Source organism: Coffea arabica, chromosome 5e (genome assembly GCF_036785885.1).
Source record: "Coffea arabica cultivar ET-39 chromosome 5e, Coffea Arabica ET-39 HiFi, whole genome shotgun sequence".
In the NCBI taxonomy this organism is placed as follows: Eukaryota; Viridiplantae; Streptophyta; class Magnoliopsida; order Gentianales; family Rubiaceae; genus Coffea; species Coffea arabica.
Genome location: NC_092318.1, coordinates 47,735,743 through 47,754,632, shown reverse-complemented (window position 1 = coordinate 47,754,632; position 18,890 = coordinate 47,735,743). Strand labels below are relative to the sequence as shown.

Below are 18,890 nucleotides of genomic sequence, written 5' to 3'. Positions count from 1 at the left end.
TCCAATTTCTTGTATTTTGTATGACAATTCCTATTCTTGAATCTTTTCAGCCCCAAATATAAGTGGCAACAAATTTTCCTTCCAGAGTGGGCATTTGTAATCTTTAGATGGGATTTTCATGAATAGTCAACAGCCGAAGTCTGAACATTAAAGTTAATTTCTTGTGCCCCTTAGATAAATGGTGTGAGACCCTGAAATATTACTTGTTTTTATAGCTCTAATTTGAATTTATCTGTCTTAAATTCTTAATTGTTTTAATGGTTGTATCATGATTTTCCCCCTGTTTTATTATTTACCTTAGTGCATGTTAAGTTTCATAGTACAGTATACTAGTGTGATCAACTAGTGAAGTGTGTATAATAAATTTGGAGGATTATAAGGAGTTTTGCGCAAAAGGAACTATGTGATATGAGGTGTTAAGAGTTAATTAAAAAACTCTAGATATTTGGCTGAATTAGAGACAAATAGAAAGACAAAGAGATAGATATCTCTTCTTTTCTTGCCATTTGTCAAGTAACCAACCAAACTTGACCAAGACCTTGATCAAGATAAGCTTTTTTTTCTTCACTCTTTCTTCCTTCTTTATCTTGTCTTGGCCGAAATTCTTGAAGGGAAAAGTGGGAAAAATCAACTCTAAATTCAAGTATTGATTTCTTGCTTGATTAGTGAGAGAAAACAAGAGAAAATCCTAGTCTACTCCGACAAATTTTGAATCAAACTTGGAAGGAAGCTATTGGAGAAGTTTTAAAAGAAGAAACCCTTGGGTACTCCTTGCTTGACTGTCTATCTAAGGTTTTGGAGTTAAAGAGGTGAATTTTGTTAGAAATCTTCTCTTATCTTTGAATTTATTTGATATATGATGTTATAGAAGTTAAATGAAGGACTTGTATAGTGGATTTCATGATTTTCAGATTATGTTGTGGATTTCCAAATTTGTTTTGTGGGATTTAAGAGGTAAAGTTAATAGCAAACTTATTTTTCTTCACTTGTCTATTTGATGGATGATACTCTATAAGATAAAAGGCATGATTTTATAAAAGATTTCATGATTTGTCAAAATTATGTGCAATTTCCAAATTTGGTGCACAATCTAGTTAGTTTAATTTAGAATTTTGAATATGTGAAATTTTGATGGGTTTGTTTATTAAGAAGATGGTTCATATATGTCATAACATGATATCTTGATTGATAGTAACTTCGCCAAGAAAATAAGGTTGATAGTTAGAATTTTTGTTGGAAAGCTATAATTTTTATTAGAGTTGACTGGCTAGAAAATGGCCATTTCCAATTTTGATTTCCAGAATTTTGTGGTGATTTTGGCAAGGTTGTGCTCAAGATACTTTATTAAACCTAAATCTTCACCTGTATGTTGGATTTGAGTCAAAACAAAGAGGACAAGAGAAGGAAAATGAGTTTTCTCCAACATGTTTTTCTTGCTCGAAATTTTCAGTTTTGTGTCTCGAAAACCTTGTCCTGTTGTCTTCAAATTCTTGGCTATAATCGACATGTTTTTGCTCCATATTATACTTGAAACATGGATCTATAGACATGTGATTTTTTCTTGCTTTGAACTTGATTTGAATAAGAAATTATGGCTCTTTCAGAAGTTATATTAGGGTTAAACCTATAATTTTGTGTTTATTAAGTGAAACTTCAAACTCATATTTTCTCATTTATCTTGGTTTTAAATGGATAGACTCTTGACAGTTTATATGACTACAGGACTTGAAAAGACAAATCAGGGTTTGAAGTGGAAACATTGAGATCAAGTGGTGAGTGTTCCTTGTGTTTATGAATTGAATGCCTTGATTGTATGGTTATTATTTGACTATTAAATGTATTTCAAAAATCACTTTACTATTGACATGCGAGTGTGTACTTTACCGCACTCAACTTAAGTAAATATGAATTTTCAATGATTACATGATTGAATGTTACTTGTGCATGAATGTAAGTCATTGGTCGAATTGGGTCTTTGCCCTTCATCACTTGCCTATTCGAGTTAGAAGCGGAATCGATCAGGTAGGTTAGTAACCCTAACCACTGTTTTGGTATACTCGAATATAACCATGAAGTCAAGTGGAGTACGAGTTAGTGAATGAATTGCAATGAATGAATAACTAAATGACTAACTGAATGACTGAATGAAATGATCAATGTTGGGATTTTTGTTTTCAAATATCAGAAGTTATAAGGAAGAAATGGAAGGAGACTGAATAATTGAATGCATGAATAGTTCCAAGTGAGCTCGTATCTTTTAAATGATTGAATGATTGCTTCTTAAATGGCTTGAGACTATTTATTACTATTTATTATTGTACAAAGTGTGTTAAATTATTAAATGCAATATTTTTGTGATTTGACTGGTATTTTGTTTGAATGCTTGTTTGGAACCTCATTGGGTATAAGTTCATCCCATTAGTTTGTTTTCCTTACAAGAGTTGAGGTTCGGAGCAGATAAGATTGAACTAACGTGTATTGATCCTCTTGCACATGTACTTTTGGTAGACATATTGTATTTTTTATCTTTGATAGTGTATCTTATATTTCACTTTTGAATTGTAATTAAATTTGAATTATTGGTTGAATTGTTGAATTCTGATGTTAATTTGGAGGTGTGAACAATTATTTTGAAAATTTGTTGTAGTGAATGTAGTGAATCCTGACGAGAGTTAGGCAGGTTGTCTGCCAAACTCTTACAACCTGCCAAACTCTTAGGTACACCCTAGGGGGAGATGAGATCGTTACAAATAGTACCCAAATTTTAACTAAATTTGGATAGAAGAGTCAAAAGCAAAGAAGAAGTACAGGATTGATAGTTTATACACTGAACCAGTGTCATTGAAAGGAAGAAACAATCTTCAAACTGTTTTTGAGTTGCAGGGAGGACAGAGGCAGCTAAAACAACTTCGAGCTTCAGGGAAGTGGACATAGTAGGCTGAATGCTAACCTGTCGATCACAGTAGTTTGATCAACATGATGTTTATTTCACTGCTTTTTAGCATGTCTTGCGCAGAAAGCTCGGATTCTCTCAAGACCATCCTCAAGCAAAGATAATTCCACAGCAAAAGTTACACGCAGCCAGTTCTTCAGCCCCATGGGATGCCCTGGAAAAAGATGCTAAACCAACATTAACTGATAATACAACAATTTCATCCTCAAATGTATAGATGCAACAATTACGAGCTACTTTGAGATATTTTTTGCATCAAAAAGTTTATTCAGGTGGACCGCTCAGCAAGCGATGATGGATTTCAGACGCATGTAAAGTTTCGACCTCAGATATTTACATAGTTCAGAAATCAGAAAATTGTTTAGCAAGAGCAGGAGTAAGCTGAGGTTTCAGGTTTCATGGTTAAAACGAACTGCATGGAAAGTATCAGATAGTCTAGTTTCAGCAGAGAACGCTCCACGTGCCATCCCAACATTCAGGACCTGAAAAGGGCTTACTGTAAACAGCCCTGTTGATGCTAGAGAAAAACTATTTCAGGCATCATGCTTTTGAGCCTTGAGATATACTGTGTTGTTACTGCTAGTGACACTCTTGAACAGATATTAGAAACTTTAGCATAACCAATAGACCGAGTAATATGGCATATGATACAGAGAATAAACACCAAATGTCCAACTTAAAAGTCTCTCTAGGCATACTTCATGAGATCAAGAATCCAGGAAAAGTCAGGATTCCTTATTCTATAAAATCATACCAGGCAGGACAACTACAGATTCCTCATTGGCAAGTTTGAGGCAGAACTCCATATCATTGTTTATGCCTTCCAGTAGTGATAAGTTTAGTTTCACCTGGAACGGAACATCATCTGTTAAAGTATTGAGTCCACAAACTTGAAGCATGATTAGGTTCACCAAATTTTCAGTATTAATCTTACCATAACAAACATGGATCCTTCAGGCTTGTATGGGCATATAAAGCACGGGATGTCCTTGAGTCTATCATAGCAAACATCTGCTGTTTCCCTTAGCAAATTTAGAGTCCTTAAGTGGTAGTCCTCTGGTATTTCTTTCAGCATTTTTGGAAGAGCTGCCTGAAGAATAAACAATGGTGCTCTTATACCCAATACACCAAGATGATGATCGAAGAAACCTTTATTTCTACTACGTATTGAGGTACGCTAGATGTTTAATAGACAACGTAAGACACCAGCAACAAAAACTTGGTAGGGAGCAGCTGTCATTTGAACATTGATGTATTTAACTAAATGAAACAGAGCAATAACCTAAAGAGATGAATAGAAGCAGATTGCATGCATCTTGAAGATCCTCGCACGTACATGAACTCCTGTTGACTATAACATTAGAAAATTGTAGAATTTGTTCAATTTCTATGTCACCCTTCTAGTCTTCTCATTGCTCTTAAACCGAAAAAGAGTAATAAATCATGTAGATGGCTAATTTGCTTGATTTCAAAATAAATAACCATGTAAGTGGTATTCAACTGATGATACTTCTGGACCTGGTCTTACAAAAGAAATCCTTTCAAGAAAAGATGAGCATCTGGGATCAAATACCTGAATGAAATTTACTGGCTCTGGCGTGATGTCTAGACAGCTCTTGATGCTATCAATAATCTGACATCATAAGATGAATACAACAATTAATACATCAGTGCCTTCATTCTACACAAACTTGAGATCCTTGATTCTGTAAATACAAATCAAGTTTGGCATGGAGAAAATAACTGCAAGTCAAAAAAGCTAGACTCTGTATATGCACGAAGTCCATGTTGTTCCTCAGTGCATATGTTGTTTGATTATGTGTTCCCATTCATGTCTACTGACATCAACATTTAATCAACAGATTCCTCCAACAAAACCATTCATGTCTATTCAACTCAAGAACTTTGGAACAAAAATTTTCATCTTCCGTCAAGTATTATTGGGGACCATTCATTCATGTTGTTCTCTAAACCAAGACCATGGACTAGAAATCTTCACCTTCTTTAGCGTTTCAAGCTTACACACAATCTAATTCCTGTGAGGATCAAATTAGCAGTTCACGGTTGCAACTTTTCTATCTTAAAAAATTTGAAACCTCTCAGTGAACGACTAATGAAGTAGTCCTGACAATGAAACCTTACAGAAAAGTAATCTACCAAATTTGCTTCTTAAATAGGGAGTAGGCTGCAATCCCCAGATTCTCTTTTATTCTATCAGAACGTCATTGAAAACATTCTTATCAACCAAATGTCATCTTTCAGCAAATTTCGTGTAACTTTTTCTGAGAACAACAAAGTAACTGATATCGTACTACTAAAGAAAAAGAAAGTAAAGGAGAGAGGGAGAGAGGGAGAGAAGGAACCCCATGTCTTTGGAGGATGCCATTTTGATCACTCGTCACAAGCCAACCAAGTCGCCAACCAGGAAGCATCCATCTCTTTGATAAAGAGCCAAGTGTAAGAACTGGTACAATTGAACTAAAAACTCGCATTGGCACAGATGGATTCTTCCCAAAAGTAAGATGAGCATAAGCTTCATCAGCAATTACAAGAAATCCAAGCTTTTTCGCAGTCTCTGCCACCTGTGTAAAGCAAAGCCTCGTCAGTCACCAACATTTGATCAAAATGTAAATCATGGAAAATAGGTGCACTCTATTTTTACCTTCTGTAAATGCTCATATGTATACACATTTCCACATGGATTACCAGGGTTGATAATAGCAATAGCAACTGTTTTATCATCAGCAAGTGCTTCTACATGACTCAAGTCGACCTCCCATCCCTGCTCTGGTAAAAGATCATAATGACGAATTTCAAGCTGGCTAAAAGTGGAACGTGCTTCATAGAACGAATATCCTGGTTTAGGAAGCAGTATGTTGGCACCAGGTCGAGCAAGGACTGTTAACATGATATCAATTGCTTGTCTTCCACCAAGAGTTAAAAAAACATCTTTTGGAGATATTTCCATCCCATGGTCACGAGAGAGATGATCAGCAATAGCCCTGGTACAGGAATAAAAGTTTGGACATTTGTTCTTATATCATTCCCTCAACGATTAAGCTTCCAATTGCACTGGACAACATAGAAACTACACAATAAATGTAGACACTAGAACACCTGCAAGTCCTTCCAGAATTCCAAAAGTCTTTCCAAACTTCCAATCCCCACTAATCATTTCTAAACAGTGGAAGACAATTACTCGAAACTTCAAAGTGGCCAAGTCCAATCTCCTCCTACACATATTCATTTTCTACGCCTTAGAGAATCTAAATCAAAAGCTAAGTAATTTTAGTATCCCTTTACAGAAAGTGTTGGTAGCTTTATCAACATATTTTTCCAATAATCTTTTTATCCTTTTAACAGCTTTTTAAACTTCACATATATCGCATCATGAAAACCAATGCACTGTTATATTAAAAACAATTTCCAACTACTCCTTCATCTCAAGAACTCTTCAGTGTTTAGAGAAGATATCTGAAAAATCGTATATACTACACCCATTTAGAACGTTTCACGAGAAAAAAACAAAAGGACAGCTGGTTTCATGTTTAAGGGTGTCCTGACTACATTCAATGACAAATGACTATTACCGCACTAACTTGACAAATGACAAGGAACACCATCGTGGATATTGAATGGCATTACCGTACCAGTCCCAGCCCTGGTCCTGCTCTTATAGCCTCCGTACATAGAAATCAGAAATTAGTAATGGAAGCCATGGACCATGGTCCAGGCGGTACCAGAAGACATGGTCCATGGATCACTATCCCTTTGTCCTATTTTTCTTTTTTTGGTTAGAATCCTACGTTTCTCAATATCAATGAGAAAAACAGCATAATTGAAGGGTTAAACTACCATTCAATTATCATGCCATCTTGATATTTTTTCCTCAGAGTTTAAGAAGAAGACTCGGAAGTATAATCATTGAACCCGAAATGGCCAAACAGGGTTAATAAAATATGCAAGGTAGAGTTGTACGTTACGAAAATATTTTGGAAGAAGAACACTTTATACTTTAATCCCTTTGGCTGACATTGATGGTGTACTATGTGTCTATGTCCCACACTCACAAAACTCCAAAGGCAGACGAGGATAAATAATTTCTGAAACTCCAACTACTATGTTACCTAATCCAAATCATCCAATCAGAATACGTGGTAGTGTAATACTCGCCAACATTTTGTTTGGGATAACAAAACGTAGCTTTCAACTAACGGTGATATTAAGGAAGAGAAAAAAAAAAATGATAAGAGGGACATTGATTTTTTTTTTTCAGCCAAATGAAAGCAAAAGCAAATAATAGCAAACATTAGTGGGCAAACAAACGGCCGGCTTTTCAATCAAGATGAAGAAAGATTTGTGAAATTTATCCACAGAAGAAGAAACCCCACTAATCCTTTTGATGCAGAGAATGCAGACTACAATATTCTTAGTGCTAGCATAAATTTATTTTCTTACAATGCTAGTACATACATATTTGATTTGATTTTATACTGTTGTGCCAATGTTTGAGTAGATTAATTTGACTGCTGATTAGCAAGACAGTCCTTGTATAAATCTTATTTCCTTCTTGTGCTTGTATGGTAAGAAAATTGGTTCAAAACAAGAAGAAAATCATGGTAAAAAGAACATAACCATTACTTGCTCATCGTCTAAAAAAGAAGAAGCAGAAGAAAGAAGGGGTTATGCAATTGCAGTTAGTTCACTGTACCGTTTTGCTTCAGGAGTTCCATCACCTGGGGCATAACAATGGAATTTACCAGATTGGATTGCATCAATAACGGCTTCTTCTGCAACTTTACTAGGCTTGAAGCTTGGGAATTGACTGGGATCACCATATCCAAGAGGGATAACAGCCCTCTTGTCATTTGCATTCAGATTTTCCCTGAGAGTCTTGAGAGCGAACTTTATAGTCCAGGCTGATGCTTTCTTCACTGTTTCGTCCCCTTTGAAGTTCCAATTTGCAGTCTTCCCGTTTTCCATTTTCTCCTTCTTTTCTTAATAGGAACACTGGCTGGAATTTGGAACTCGGATAAATCCTGGAATATATCTTGGTCGTGGACTTTTCTGAGTATGTCGTAACGATGTCGGATGATACCTGGAATATATCTTGATTGCGGACCTTTCTGAGTATGTCGTAACGATGTCGAAATGAAGGAGGTGTGGAGTCGGTAAATGATGCGTAAGTTGCCTGCTGCATTTATCATGCTGCCGTGACTGTGTGCTGACTCGTGGATTTTTGGAGTCTCTCTTTGGACATGGAATAAGAATCAAACTCCTTAGTATTTAAATCAAATTCGATATAGACGCGAAATACGAATCAAACTCCTCGATACTCAAATCAAATTCAATTTGATAAGAGCGCATTTGAGTTTAGTTCATCAACTTAAAATTTGAACAACATTTTGTATTTAGATTTTCAAATTCCACTCCAGTTTAGGAAAGAATTAGAATGAGTCAATTGTCCGGTCAACCTCCAAACTATTAGCATGGTCCAATTTTGACCCATTAACAATAATATTACATAGATTTCAATAGAGCATTATTATTTGAGGGACAAATTTGTTTACTTCCTTCATTTGTTTTCTGTTTTGGACAAATTATTATTGTCTCTGTTTCGTTAGTTCAAACTATAGAAATTGACATAATAAGGGCCAAAAAATTATGCACTAAATTATTTGAGGGAAAAAAAGTAAGTTACATGTATTATTAAGGGGTCAAAAGTGGATCATAGTATAATAGTAGTAATAGTTTAGGGGCGGCTAGACAATTTAGTCAATTAAAATTTACATATACAAATTTCTAACTACTCCTCAAAATCTTATTTGAATTCTGACTCAATATACACACCACAAGTCAAGGTAGAGTACAATTCCATACTCGTCCAACTAAACAAATAAGTTTGAATATTATTGTCGTGGTCAACTTAATTAAATTTGTTTATCCTCCTCTCTGTCTTGCTGTGTAATAATGTCGTAACTATACAAACATTTTTAGTAGCAAAACCAAAACAGGGAATGATGGCTTTTCTCACGAGTCCTTTCCATGCCACAAGTGAAAATGATACCGTATGGACTCTCAGTCCTTTTTGAGGCTTATCTAAGTTTGATACCGTATGGACTACGAGTCCTTTTTGACCAAGTACTATTTTTTTTTTTGGTTGCCTGCCACGGTATCCAGGGCTTTGCCCTGACTAATCCGTTGGTCGACCCGGGTCGCACACCTGACTGTGGTGGATGAGTCTCCCAACAAGGATAGCTGCATACGCCAGGTTTCGAACCCGAGACCTGCTTAAGCGGAACCAAGCTGCTTACCACTTGGCCCAACCCCAGTACTATGAGCAATGAACCGCGTCATCAAAAACAGATTTAGTCCTTTTTTTAAACTGTGAATTGGAGGTTCGAATTTTAATCATAATAAAAGAAATTCAAAAAAAATATCAGAGCATCCCAATTCTTATACCTACTAGTCCTCTTAGGTTCTCCTTCCTCTAAATTAAGATAAATTTTCCTATATACATTCTCTTCTTGGGAGTCTCTTGATTCCCCTCTTAGACTTTCCTTCTTACGGATTAAGATAGATTTTTCGTATACACAGTTTCATAGGCTCTCTTATACTACAAGATAGTCCTAATATATTAGGGTAGATTAGATTATTGTCATTGCCGTAAAATTAAAAAAAAATTAAAAAGTGCTATGAGTTATGAATACTTTTTCCCGCGTTTCAAAATTTAGCGTGTTATTGGTGGTCAAAGAGCGGAACCCGACGCAACGGGGCCCAAGGCCAAGCCGTTTTCACGTGTTTCAAAATTTAGCATGTTATTGGTGGTCATAGAGCGGAACCCGACGCAAAAGGCGCCGAAGACCAAGCCGGAATCATAAAGGCCAGCGTACTACCTGCCTCTTACTTCTATTACAGAAATGGAAACTCCCAAATATTCACTGTTTAGTTTTCAAGAAAAATCACCATCCAGTTAAGTTTTCAAGAAAGATCTTCCAGAATGGGTTTTCTTACTATTCACGAGTATTGCATCTCGTGACAAAATAAGTTTCAATGTCCAAAATTGTTTCCCCATTTTGAAGGTGTACGGGTGAGGACAAGCGAAGGCTAAACGCAGGAGGAGCTCACTTGCAAAATAAAAAGTGGTCTGAACTAAATTCCTCAATTTCATTCCGGTGCTTAAATCAAAAGTCGTCGGAAAGTTATATTAAGTAGGTTGTGTTGCATTCCTTTCAAATGAATAAGGTGTAAGATAAGGAGTAAAATGACGAGATCTACTGATAATTCAATCTTATAGTATAAAATATGGCGACGGTATCAATAGTAGGCCTGACTTATAGGTCACATCAATCATATTAATCACCAGTCATATTATAATGACGAGTCGAGACTTTTGACATCTCGACTAGGTGGCCATTCCAAGATGAACTCTTTGACGAGGGCAGTTAGGCCGAAGTATCCAATAGGCCGGGTTATCCGACGCAATTTCCTGGCCGAGGTGGCCAAAGTATCCATAGAAGGTAGCAAAGAAAAGCTAGAGGGTACGTGTATGACCAAATTTCTTGACCAAATACTTTTAGTGTAAAGAAAGACCTATATATATATATATATATATATATATATATATATATACTGGTAAAGCAAGATTACAGCCAATTAAGGTTAGCTTTCACTGATTAACCCTGCATTGGCTACTTCAAGCTTAGCTTTCACTTCAATTCAGGTAGCAACTTTCTTTGTCCTGACATGGGACTTCCCTTGTTCACTCTCCTCCAACGATAGAAAAGAGGGGGCAAAGAGCAATGCAACATCTGACACATTTAACTAAGCTTCAAGGCATTGTACACAGACAGAAAAGGGGATCGAAGACAACCACAGTAAAGCTGCCAACCCTTCATACAGCACTCACAAACGAGACATAATAAAAGTTCATAGTAACATATTCTTTTCCTTTCAGGTGAAGGAAATTACTGAAAACTAGGCATTTTTATTAAAACTCTAACTGTAGCAAGATATCCAACGAGCAGTTGAAGATCACACCAATGAAAACCTTGCGCTGAAGTGCTACTTGTCGCATGTTCCAGCCTAGGATCATGATTTAATTGTTTCAAGTCATGAGAAACAACTTCTATTGTTTCTTTGCATGCCTCAGGCAGAAAGCTTTTATCCGGTTGAGTCCATCATCGAGTGCTGATGGCTCAACGGAGTAAGTTATGCGAAGCCAATTCTTGAGTCCTACAGCAAGCCCTACAAGAAATATACCACAAAAAAAATCTGGCATTAGTGATCCACAAGGATGAAGCTGAATGCCACTTCTTGTTCTTGCCTTCATTGATTAAGCAACTATACAAGAAAAAAAAAATACTTCTTGGAAGTGCAATAACAGCAGCAGGACAAAAGGGGAAATATATTACTGTCTGTATTCATAAAATTTTGAGTCAAAACAAACAAATTGAGTAAGAGCTGATGTTGCCTGAGTGAATATCTAATCGGCACACAAATGGTCTTTTTTGCATTCTACTTTTGGTTTGGGATGAACGACTTGCACATCTCAGTGATATATCTCCTGTTCTGCCTAAATGAAGGTATTTCCATCCCCAGATAACATCACTATATGTAAGTATTTTTCACACTATTATATCTACTACTTGTGCTTAGCCTATGGACACATCATCTTACTGATTCAATCCACTTAGAATCAATTAGATATCCAACCTGCTAAATATATAGATACATCATCCTTCAGACTCATCTAAGATAGCCCATCGAAAGGTGAACTCAGAAGAACAGAGATATGTTAGATTAAACGATGTTATGCTGCTTCAAACACAAAGGTAGCCAATTCATATGCACCACCATTTAAGTTAAAACGTTTTGGGTCCATTACTTACTCTGTTTTTTGAAGTCAATTACCAAGACAATATAAGGTTAGTTATGTTCTTTATATCTAGCAGTTAGCACCATGTCATTCACAAACAGTATACAAAATTGGCATAAACATCCCCCATTTAGATGTAGTGGCACTGCAGCAGATCAAATAGCTGCAATGAAAGATTTATACAGAAATAAGATTAACAGCTGGATATCACAGTTAACAGTAGGAAGGATCTGATGCAAGGAAAAGGAAGAGTCAATAGAAAAATGATGCTAACGAAATGGTAGAATGCTGAGATAACTTGCTTCAATTTCACATTTGACCTTTTACCTGGTAAAACTATCACAGATTCCTCCTTAGAAAGCTTGAGACAGAAGTCCAAATCATCTTCAATATCTTCCAGGAGGGACAAATCTAGTTTTACCTGGAAGCAAAAGCTTTTGTTTGATTCTTAACCAATATACAGCAGAGAACGAAACAAATTTATACTTATCAGCATTTTACCAAGGCAAACATAGCTCCTTCGGGCTTGCTTGGGCAAGCAAAGCAAGGGATTTCCTTTATTTTGCTGCAACATGTTTCTGCAGCTTCTCTAAGTTGATTGAGTATTTTCAAGAAGAATTCCTCTTTAGTCTTCTCAAGGACTTGAATTATTGCTCCCTGGTGAAAAGTAAAATGTCAGGAAAGAAAAAACGGAGTCAGCTTCACATTCATTATGATTAAGCTTTTAGGAACTTAAGTAGCAAAAATTGATTCCAGAGACAAAATTAGACTGCACATACAAGTTGGTAAGATTAACACCCCATATCCTCAGAATTGCAGTACAACCTTAAAAAAAATTTTCTCTTGGGTGAACAATCTGGTATTGTAGCTTTATAATCCACATTTATAGAAGCAAAATACTGATATGTATTAGTGCAGCATAAAAAGATTAAAAATCTTCAGCGCATCTGTCTATTCACCTCAGAACATACTATTCAATGGGTAATGCTCAAAAACTAGTCTACCAAGAGGTGTCAAAAAGCAAGAAGACCCCAAAAGAAAAGTAACTTTTATCATGTTGGAAGAATTAATCGTAAAATCCCAAACCTGAACAATAGTTGCAGGATCAGAGGAAATGTTGAGAAATGCAATGATGGAATCAACAACCTGTAAGTAAAAAAGGCAGATTTTGGATACATTAGAAGGTGATTGTGCACATAGTTATGGCTATTGGATTACTGAAACTATAATCAAGCAGATGGATTTTATTTATAGAATTCATGCATTCAAGTTTTCTGATCCACAAGCAGTAAAATAATGCTTCTGGGGCAGTTGGAAAGTCTATCATCCTTCAACTCCAGCTGGTGAGTTTATTTCATCATTTTCAGATCGAAGTGCAAGCTGTGCATCATGTATAATGTAGAAGGAAACCATATTCCAAAGAAGTGTAGCATGTATAATGGGGAAGGAACCATAATGCAGAATGAAAGTACCCCATGTTTCTTGAGAATGCCGTTGGGATCGTTAGTGACAAGCCACCCAATTCGCCAACCAGGAACAATCCACCTTTTTGATATGGATCCGACTGTTATCACAGGAGCAATTGATCCAAAGACTCCCATTGGCACGAAAGGATTCTTTCCAAATGCAAGATGATAATAAACTTCATCAGAAATCACTAAGATCCCAAGCTTTCTGGCAGTTTCAGCAACCTAGAAAAGCATGCACTTCAAATCATGAATAATGGATATTGTAAATTAAACCATTATGAAAAGCAGCATTCTCATCCTGGTAGAAAAAATTTAGACACCTTCTTTAAATGTTCGTATTTATACACATTTCCACAAGGATTTCCAGGATTAATGATGACTATGGCAACTGTATTTTCATCTGCAAGCAATTCGACAGTGTGAAGATTGACTTCCCAATCTTTCTCTGGAAGAAGATCAAAGTAACGAAATTCAATATTGCTGAATATTGCCCGAGCCTCATAATAAGGATAGCCAGGTCTTGGAAGTAGAATGTTGGCATTAGGACGAGCAAGGACAGTTAAGATCACTTCAATTGCTTGGGTACATCCACTCGTTAGATAAACATCGTCTGGTGATAACTTGTATGGTAGATCACGTGAAAGGTGCTCTGCTACTGCCCTGTTAAATAAACAAATACCATGCAGTTCATATCACACTAGTGCGACCAGGGGCGGATTTAAGGTGGGCCCACTGCCTCCATTAAATTCCTATAATACTTATACAATTTTGACATAATTTTAAGTGTGCTCCCAGAGTTTTTTAGAAAAGATGTGAAAGAATAGGTCACAAAATTTAGTTTAGTTACTTATATTGATAAAAATATACTTCTTGAAGTTCAAAATGAGAAAGTTGTAAACCATTATCAAAATATGAAAATTCGCCGTGAGCAATTATAAATAATTTAGTTTGTTTTTGAAATAAAATTATTATTACATTAATAATTTTGATTTTGTCTTTTTTATGTTTTTCATGGAATGTACGTATCATTTGTACTTGTTGGTGAATTTATTTTTATTTTTTACTTAAAAAATTAGAAAAAAAGAGTAGATAAAAAATTTTAGTGTTATTTTTGTCCCCACTAAGATTTTTTTCTGGCTCCGCCACTGAGTGTGACACTTAAAAATTCTATATCTGGATCAGACCAAAGCCATGTTGTAGCATAGACTTTCTTGGCTTATTGCTGAATACCCATCCAAAAAGTTGAGGGCATAATCATGCTTATAAGAAAGGGAAAATGATCTGTTTCATTCCTCACATTTCGCAAAAATATTCTTTTCGTCCCTCACTTTTAAAATGAAGCAAATTCGTCCCCGACATTTAAAAATTAAAGCTATTACATCCCTGAACCTAATTTTCAATCTAAATCAAATCATCTAATAACCCAGTAATAAATTTCGAAAATAGAATTGATAGATCATTCGGTCAACTTCATCGTATTCACATGACATTTATTAAACCAAAAAAATAAAAATTATAACACAAAAGGCCATTCTTTGTCTTGGAATAGTAGAGTTTTTTTTTGGATAAATCTTTTCATGCACCATTAGTATATCCGCTTGCGAATCTAGATGTGTATCATAAATATAGAATTTGGTGCTTAAATTTAAATTAAAATGATATGGCGGTACATAAAACTGTCAGTTTATACAATGATAATGTAGAAAAAATTAATCTTTCTTTTTTATATTATAATTTTTTCTTTTTTCTTTTTAGGTTCATTAAATTTTACATGAATATCAAGTTGAGTTAACCAAGTGATCTACCAATTACACCCCAAAATTTGTAATCAAGTTGATTGGTGGTTTGATTCAGATTAAAATTTGGGTTCAGGGATGTAATAATTTTAGTTTTTAAATGTCAATGACGAAATTGTTTCATTTTAAAAGTGAGGGACGAAAAGAATATTTTTGTGAAATGTGAAGGATGAAACCGATCATTTTCCCTATAAGAAAATGAAGGTTGCATCAATATCTATTGCCTTGACAAACACCTCCTGAATAGGAGCTGTAGTTTCCTGTGATTTTCCTACTTAGAATCCGGCAAAAGCATTTCCGACTTGTTAAAGGGCAGTACTAAAAAGTAATACTCTTGATGTTGGAATCATTTGATGATTTCATGAAACTAAAATATGCTTAAAATAGGTTTCTCTACGGTTTACAAACATTCTGGAATTACAGAGGTACTAAAAACCTGAAGTTTATTCTCACGGAACCATGGCTTGAATCCCATTCTTAAAACAGTAAACAAAGATTTGATATGTACGATATCAGGAAATTTAGCAGCCAGTAAAAAGTTCTTGGAACATGATAGGAACATCTTATTCACTTATTCAGATTTCAAAATATTGTGAGACAGTGAAGTAGCAGATACAGCATTTTGGAATCTTTGACTCCGAATTTCCTTTCTTTTTTTTCCTCCTTTTCCTTGGGTACACATTTATTCATTGCATAAACGACTGCTAGCTGCAGCCGTCATTAGAAAGAGACAGAGCATATATTGAGTTTGCATGTCACTTCCTCAGAACAAAGTAGAGTTTAAGCCCACAAAACTTTCAAATTTGCTTCTTTAAACAATTGATAACATCCCTTGATGACAGTGATAGGCTAACAACTCCTATAAAAATAATAGTCTTTGTCTAAAGATATTCAGATTCTTGTTCAAATTATTTCTGGAACATGGTATCCAAAAATCTAATCATTTTATGGAAATTACCATTATCAGTGACTCAACCAAAAAAAAATCCTCATTTGACTGATTTTAAGGACTAAACCACAAGCAGCGATGTCCCTTATGATGCATATCTAAAACCTCCACAAATTGTGACTAAAAATTCTACAGAAATATACATACTCCTAATCGAAAGGATTCATTTAATCATGTATACACACCAATCCCTGCATGCACTCAAAGAGGAGGGGAAAACCATCTTGAAAGGTGGTTAAACCATTGATATGACGTTGCAGGTAGTGCATGCGGGGTTAAAAAGATTTAGAACCAGAGAAACTGGGACACCTCAGGAAATAATAAACTACTCTGCACCTTGTAAAACAGCTTCCATTATCTTTTCCTTTTGTCTCCCAAATAACATGCAATGTGCAACATAATTTTACAGCAAAAACATCAATCAGTGGAATAACAAACAAAAAATGCTTACTTTCTTGCAGGAAGAGTACCAACACTGGGGGAGTAACAATTGAACTTAGCAGAGTAAAGGGAATCAGAGATTGCATTTTCAGCCTCAGGAGCTGTCCGAAAACTTGGGAAGGGAGAAGGGTCACCATGGCCTAAAGGAATCGTGGGTCTGGGGTCATTTGGGTTCAAATTTCCCATCAACTTGTCCAGAACACCTCTCACAGTTACTGCTGAGGACCTCACTAGTAACTCGTCTCCCTTGAAACTCCATTCTTTTGGGGAAAATTCATTCTCAGTCGCCATTATCTTCTTGGTATATCCTCCTGCTCCTACTTCTCGGGTTTACTATTTTCAAGGCGAGGAGAGTGGAGTGGAGACCAAGTATGGAAATTGGCAAGTGAAGGCTGAATATGCAACATTTATATAGCGGTTGCAAACCGTAACGTGTTCAAACTTTGGTTTGAATACTTCACAAACCTGAAATTCGGGACGCCAGTTGGCTGGGGTCAGATTGTATCAACTCGAACTCCTATTAACATTTTCACATGTTAATTTTCAATTTCTATAATTTGAAAGAGTTAAATTTTTTTTTTTGGTTGGTCAATTTTTTTTAGACTAACAAAGTAAAACATTTCTTTCCATGAGCAAGTCGTATACGAGACACGTTACACAAGTGTAAAAGGGATTTAAAAGTCGAATAGAAATTATTTGTTGTGCATCTGCACCAACTCATGTAAAGAAATATTTTATATTGCTATTGTACAAACAAGTAATTATTTGATTATATAAAATTACACGTAATCCACAATATAATTAGACCAAATTCACAATTTCTAATGCTTAACTAGTACCCTTAACAACTTTTGAAATCTCGATTATAGTTATTTTACCACTAAATTAATGCCTTATCAAAGTTGAACTTTTCTCAAGTACCACATTAATTATTTCGTATTGTAACATGAAAGGGATGTTAAGGGATATAATTATGAACTCGCACATATTATCAAGATAATAGATAGTGCTTTTAAAGTTAATGAACAAACTTTGAAGTTAATGAATGAATGAATGATAAATCTTCTGTAAATAAATTTATTTTGATGTGGTCAACAAATTTGGAATGAACAAATTTCGAATTGAACTCTGTTCAGGTGTCTCGTCTGCGACCAAGTAAGTAGCCAAATTGTGGTGGTCGAAGTGGACCATTGCTGCGGATGCTTTCTTGGAACTTGTCTGTTTCTGTATAGATTTTCCTCGTGGGCGATTATTCGTACAAGGTACATCACTAAAAATACTAATTAAAGTACAATTTGACATTGGACACGTGAAATTTCGTGGTTTGTCAATTTTTCGGTTTCTTGATCGCCAAGTCATAGATATCCTAGAAAGTGAGCATGTTTAGATTGCCGTGTTTTCTGGAGTTTTTGTTAAAAAATTATATTATAGTGATTTGATACATGTGAAATAAAAAAAATTTTAAAGAAAAATAGCAATCCAAACAGGCCTGTTACTTCGTTTGAGAAATTTATAGTGATCAATCATCACCAACTTTTTCTCTTGGTGTGTTTGAAAAATAAAAAGAAAAAATAGTTTGTAAATAAAAGTTTACTATGGTAAGAAGTGTCACCAATGTTGCATTCTTTTCATGAAATGGGCAAGGACATGATTAGGGATGACAATAGAGTGGGCATCCATCCTACAAGGGAAGGTATAGGGTAGGAAGGGAGCCGAGGGCGGGGAGCATACACCTCATCCCCCGCCCAGTCCTCGTATTAATTAAATAAATACAATAAATTTATTAATACATCTATTTTTTATATTTTCCTGGGTTAAATTATTAGTAGTAGTAGAAGATTATTTTCTCCTAATAAAAGTACGATTAGTAATAGTAATGGAACCAATTCATGTTTAGACAACAGCATTTGTCTAAAATGCCTACTGTTACTGTTGTCCTTGAATCAGTGCAAAACGCGGTTGCAAGCAAGGGATAGGTGCCCCTGCCTCAGATCGAGACAAACTGTGAGCCCCTTATGAAGCTTGGACTACCTCATTAGTGTTTTGCTCTTGTACGAGCAAGTGTACTGATAGTACTTGTATAACTAGGATCTAATGAACTCCATTGTATGCACTTATTTCTAATTAATAAAGTTTTTATTTGTCCGTCCAAAAAAATAAGGAAAAAAAAGTGTTCCCAAGGGCACCTACGTGGAATGGGGCGGAGGAGAGGACGGGAGGAGTTATATAACAATAGGGCGGGGATGGTTGAGGGCTCCCCCATATCAAACTCGTCCCGTTGTCATCCCTAAACATGATTTTAGGCATACTGGTGTTTTTCGAGGTTATAAAATTAGGCCAAAATTATGAGTTGACGTCACTTTTCGCAATAATCCATAACCACATTAGAGAGTAAATCATAAAC

The 18,890-nt window shown here is 35.6% G+C and overlaps 2 protein-coding genes and 1 long non-coding RNA gene across 3 annotated transcripts; 1 reads left to right on the top strand and 2 right to left on the bottom strand.

The window, feature by feature from the left end:
• The first annotated feature begins 519 nt into the window (after positions 1-519).
• LOC140006631 (uncharacterized) lies at positions 520-3,577 on the top strand. Its single transcript, XR_011814363.1, has 2 exons — positions 520-809; positions 1,723-3,577. It is a non-coding gene; the product is annotated as an uncharacterized lncRNA (long non-coding RNA).
• Positions 2,752-8,173, bottom strand: LOC113688614 (nicotianamine aminotransferase 1). The gene is made up of 7 exons (XM_027206489.2): positions 7,665-8,173; positions 5,616-5,955; positions 5,317-5,535; positions 4,527-4,586; positions 3,888-4,043; positions 3,708-3,801; positions 2,752-3,107 (listed from the first exon to the last, which is right to left on the bottom strand). The coding sequence occupies exons 1-7, from the start codon at positions 7,934-7,936 to the stop codon at positions 2,989-2,991; spliced, it is 1,260 nt and encodes a 419-aa protein (XP_027062290.1). The 5' UTR covers positions 7,937-8,173; the 3' UTR covers positions 2,752-2,988.
• Positions 8,174-10,743: 2,570 nt separating this feature from the next.
• LOC113687832 (nicotianamine aminotransferase 1) lies at positions 10,744-16,851 on the bottom strand. Its single transcript, XM_027205354.2, has 7 exons — positions 16,497-16,851; positions 13,621-13,960; positions 13,304-13,522; positions 12,918-12,977; positions 12,333-12,488; positions 12,159-12,252; positions 10,744-11,200 (listed from the first exon to the last, which is right to left on the bottom strand). Exons 1-7 carry the CDS (start codon positions 16,775-16,777, stop codon positions 11,082-11,084), a joined length of 1,269 nt encoding a protein of 422 aa, XP_027061155.1. The 5' UTR covers positions 16,778-16,851; the 3' UTR covers positions 10,744-11,081.
• Between the last annotated feature and the right edge of the window lie 2,039 nt (positions 16,852-18,890).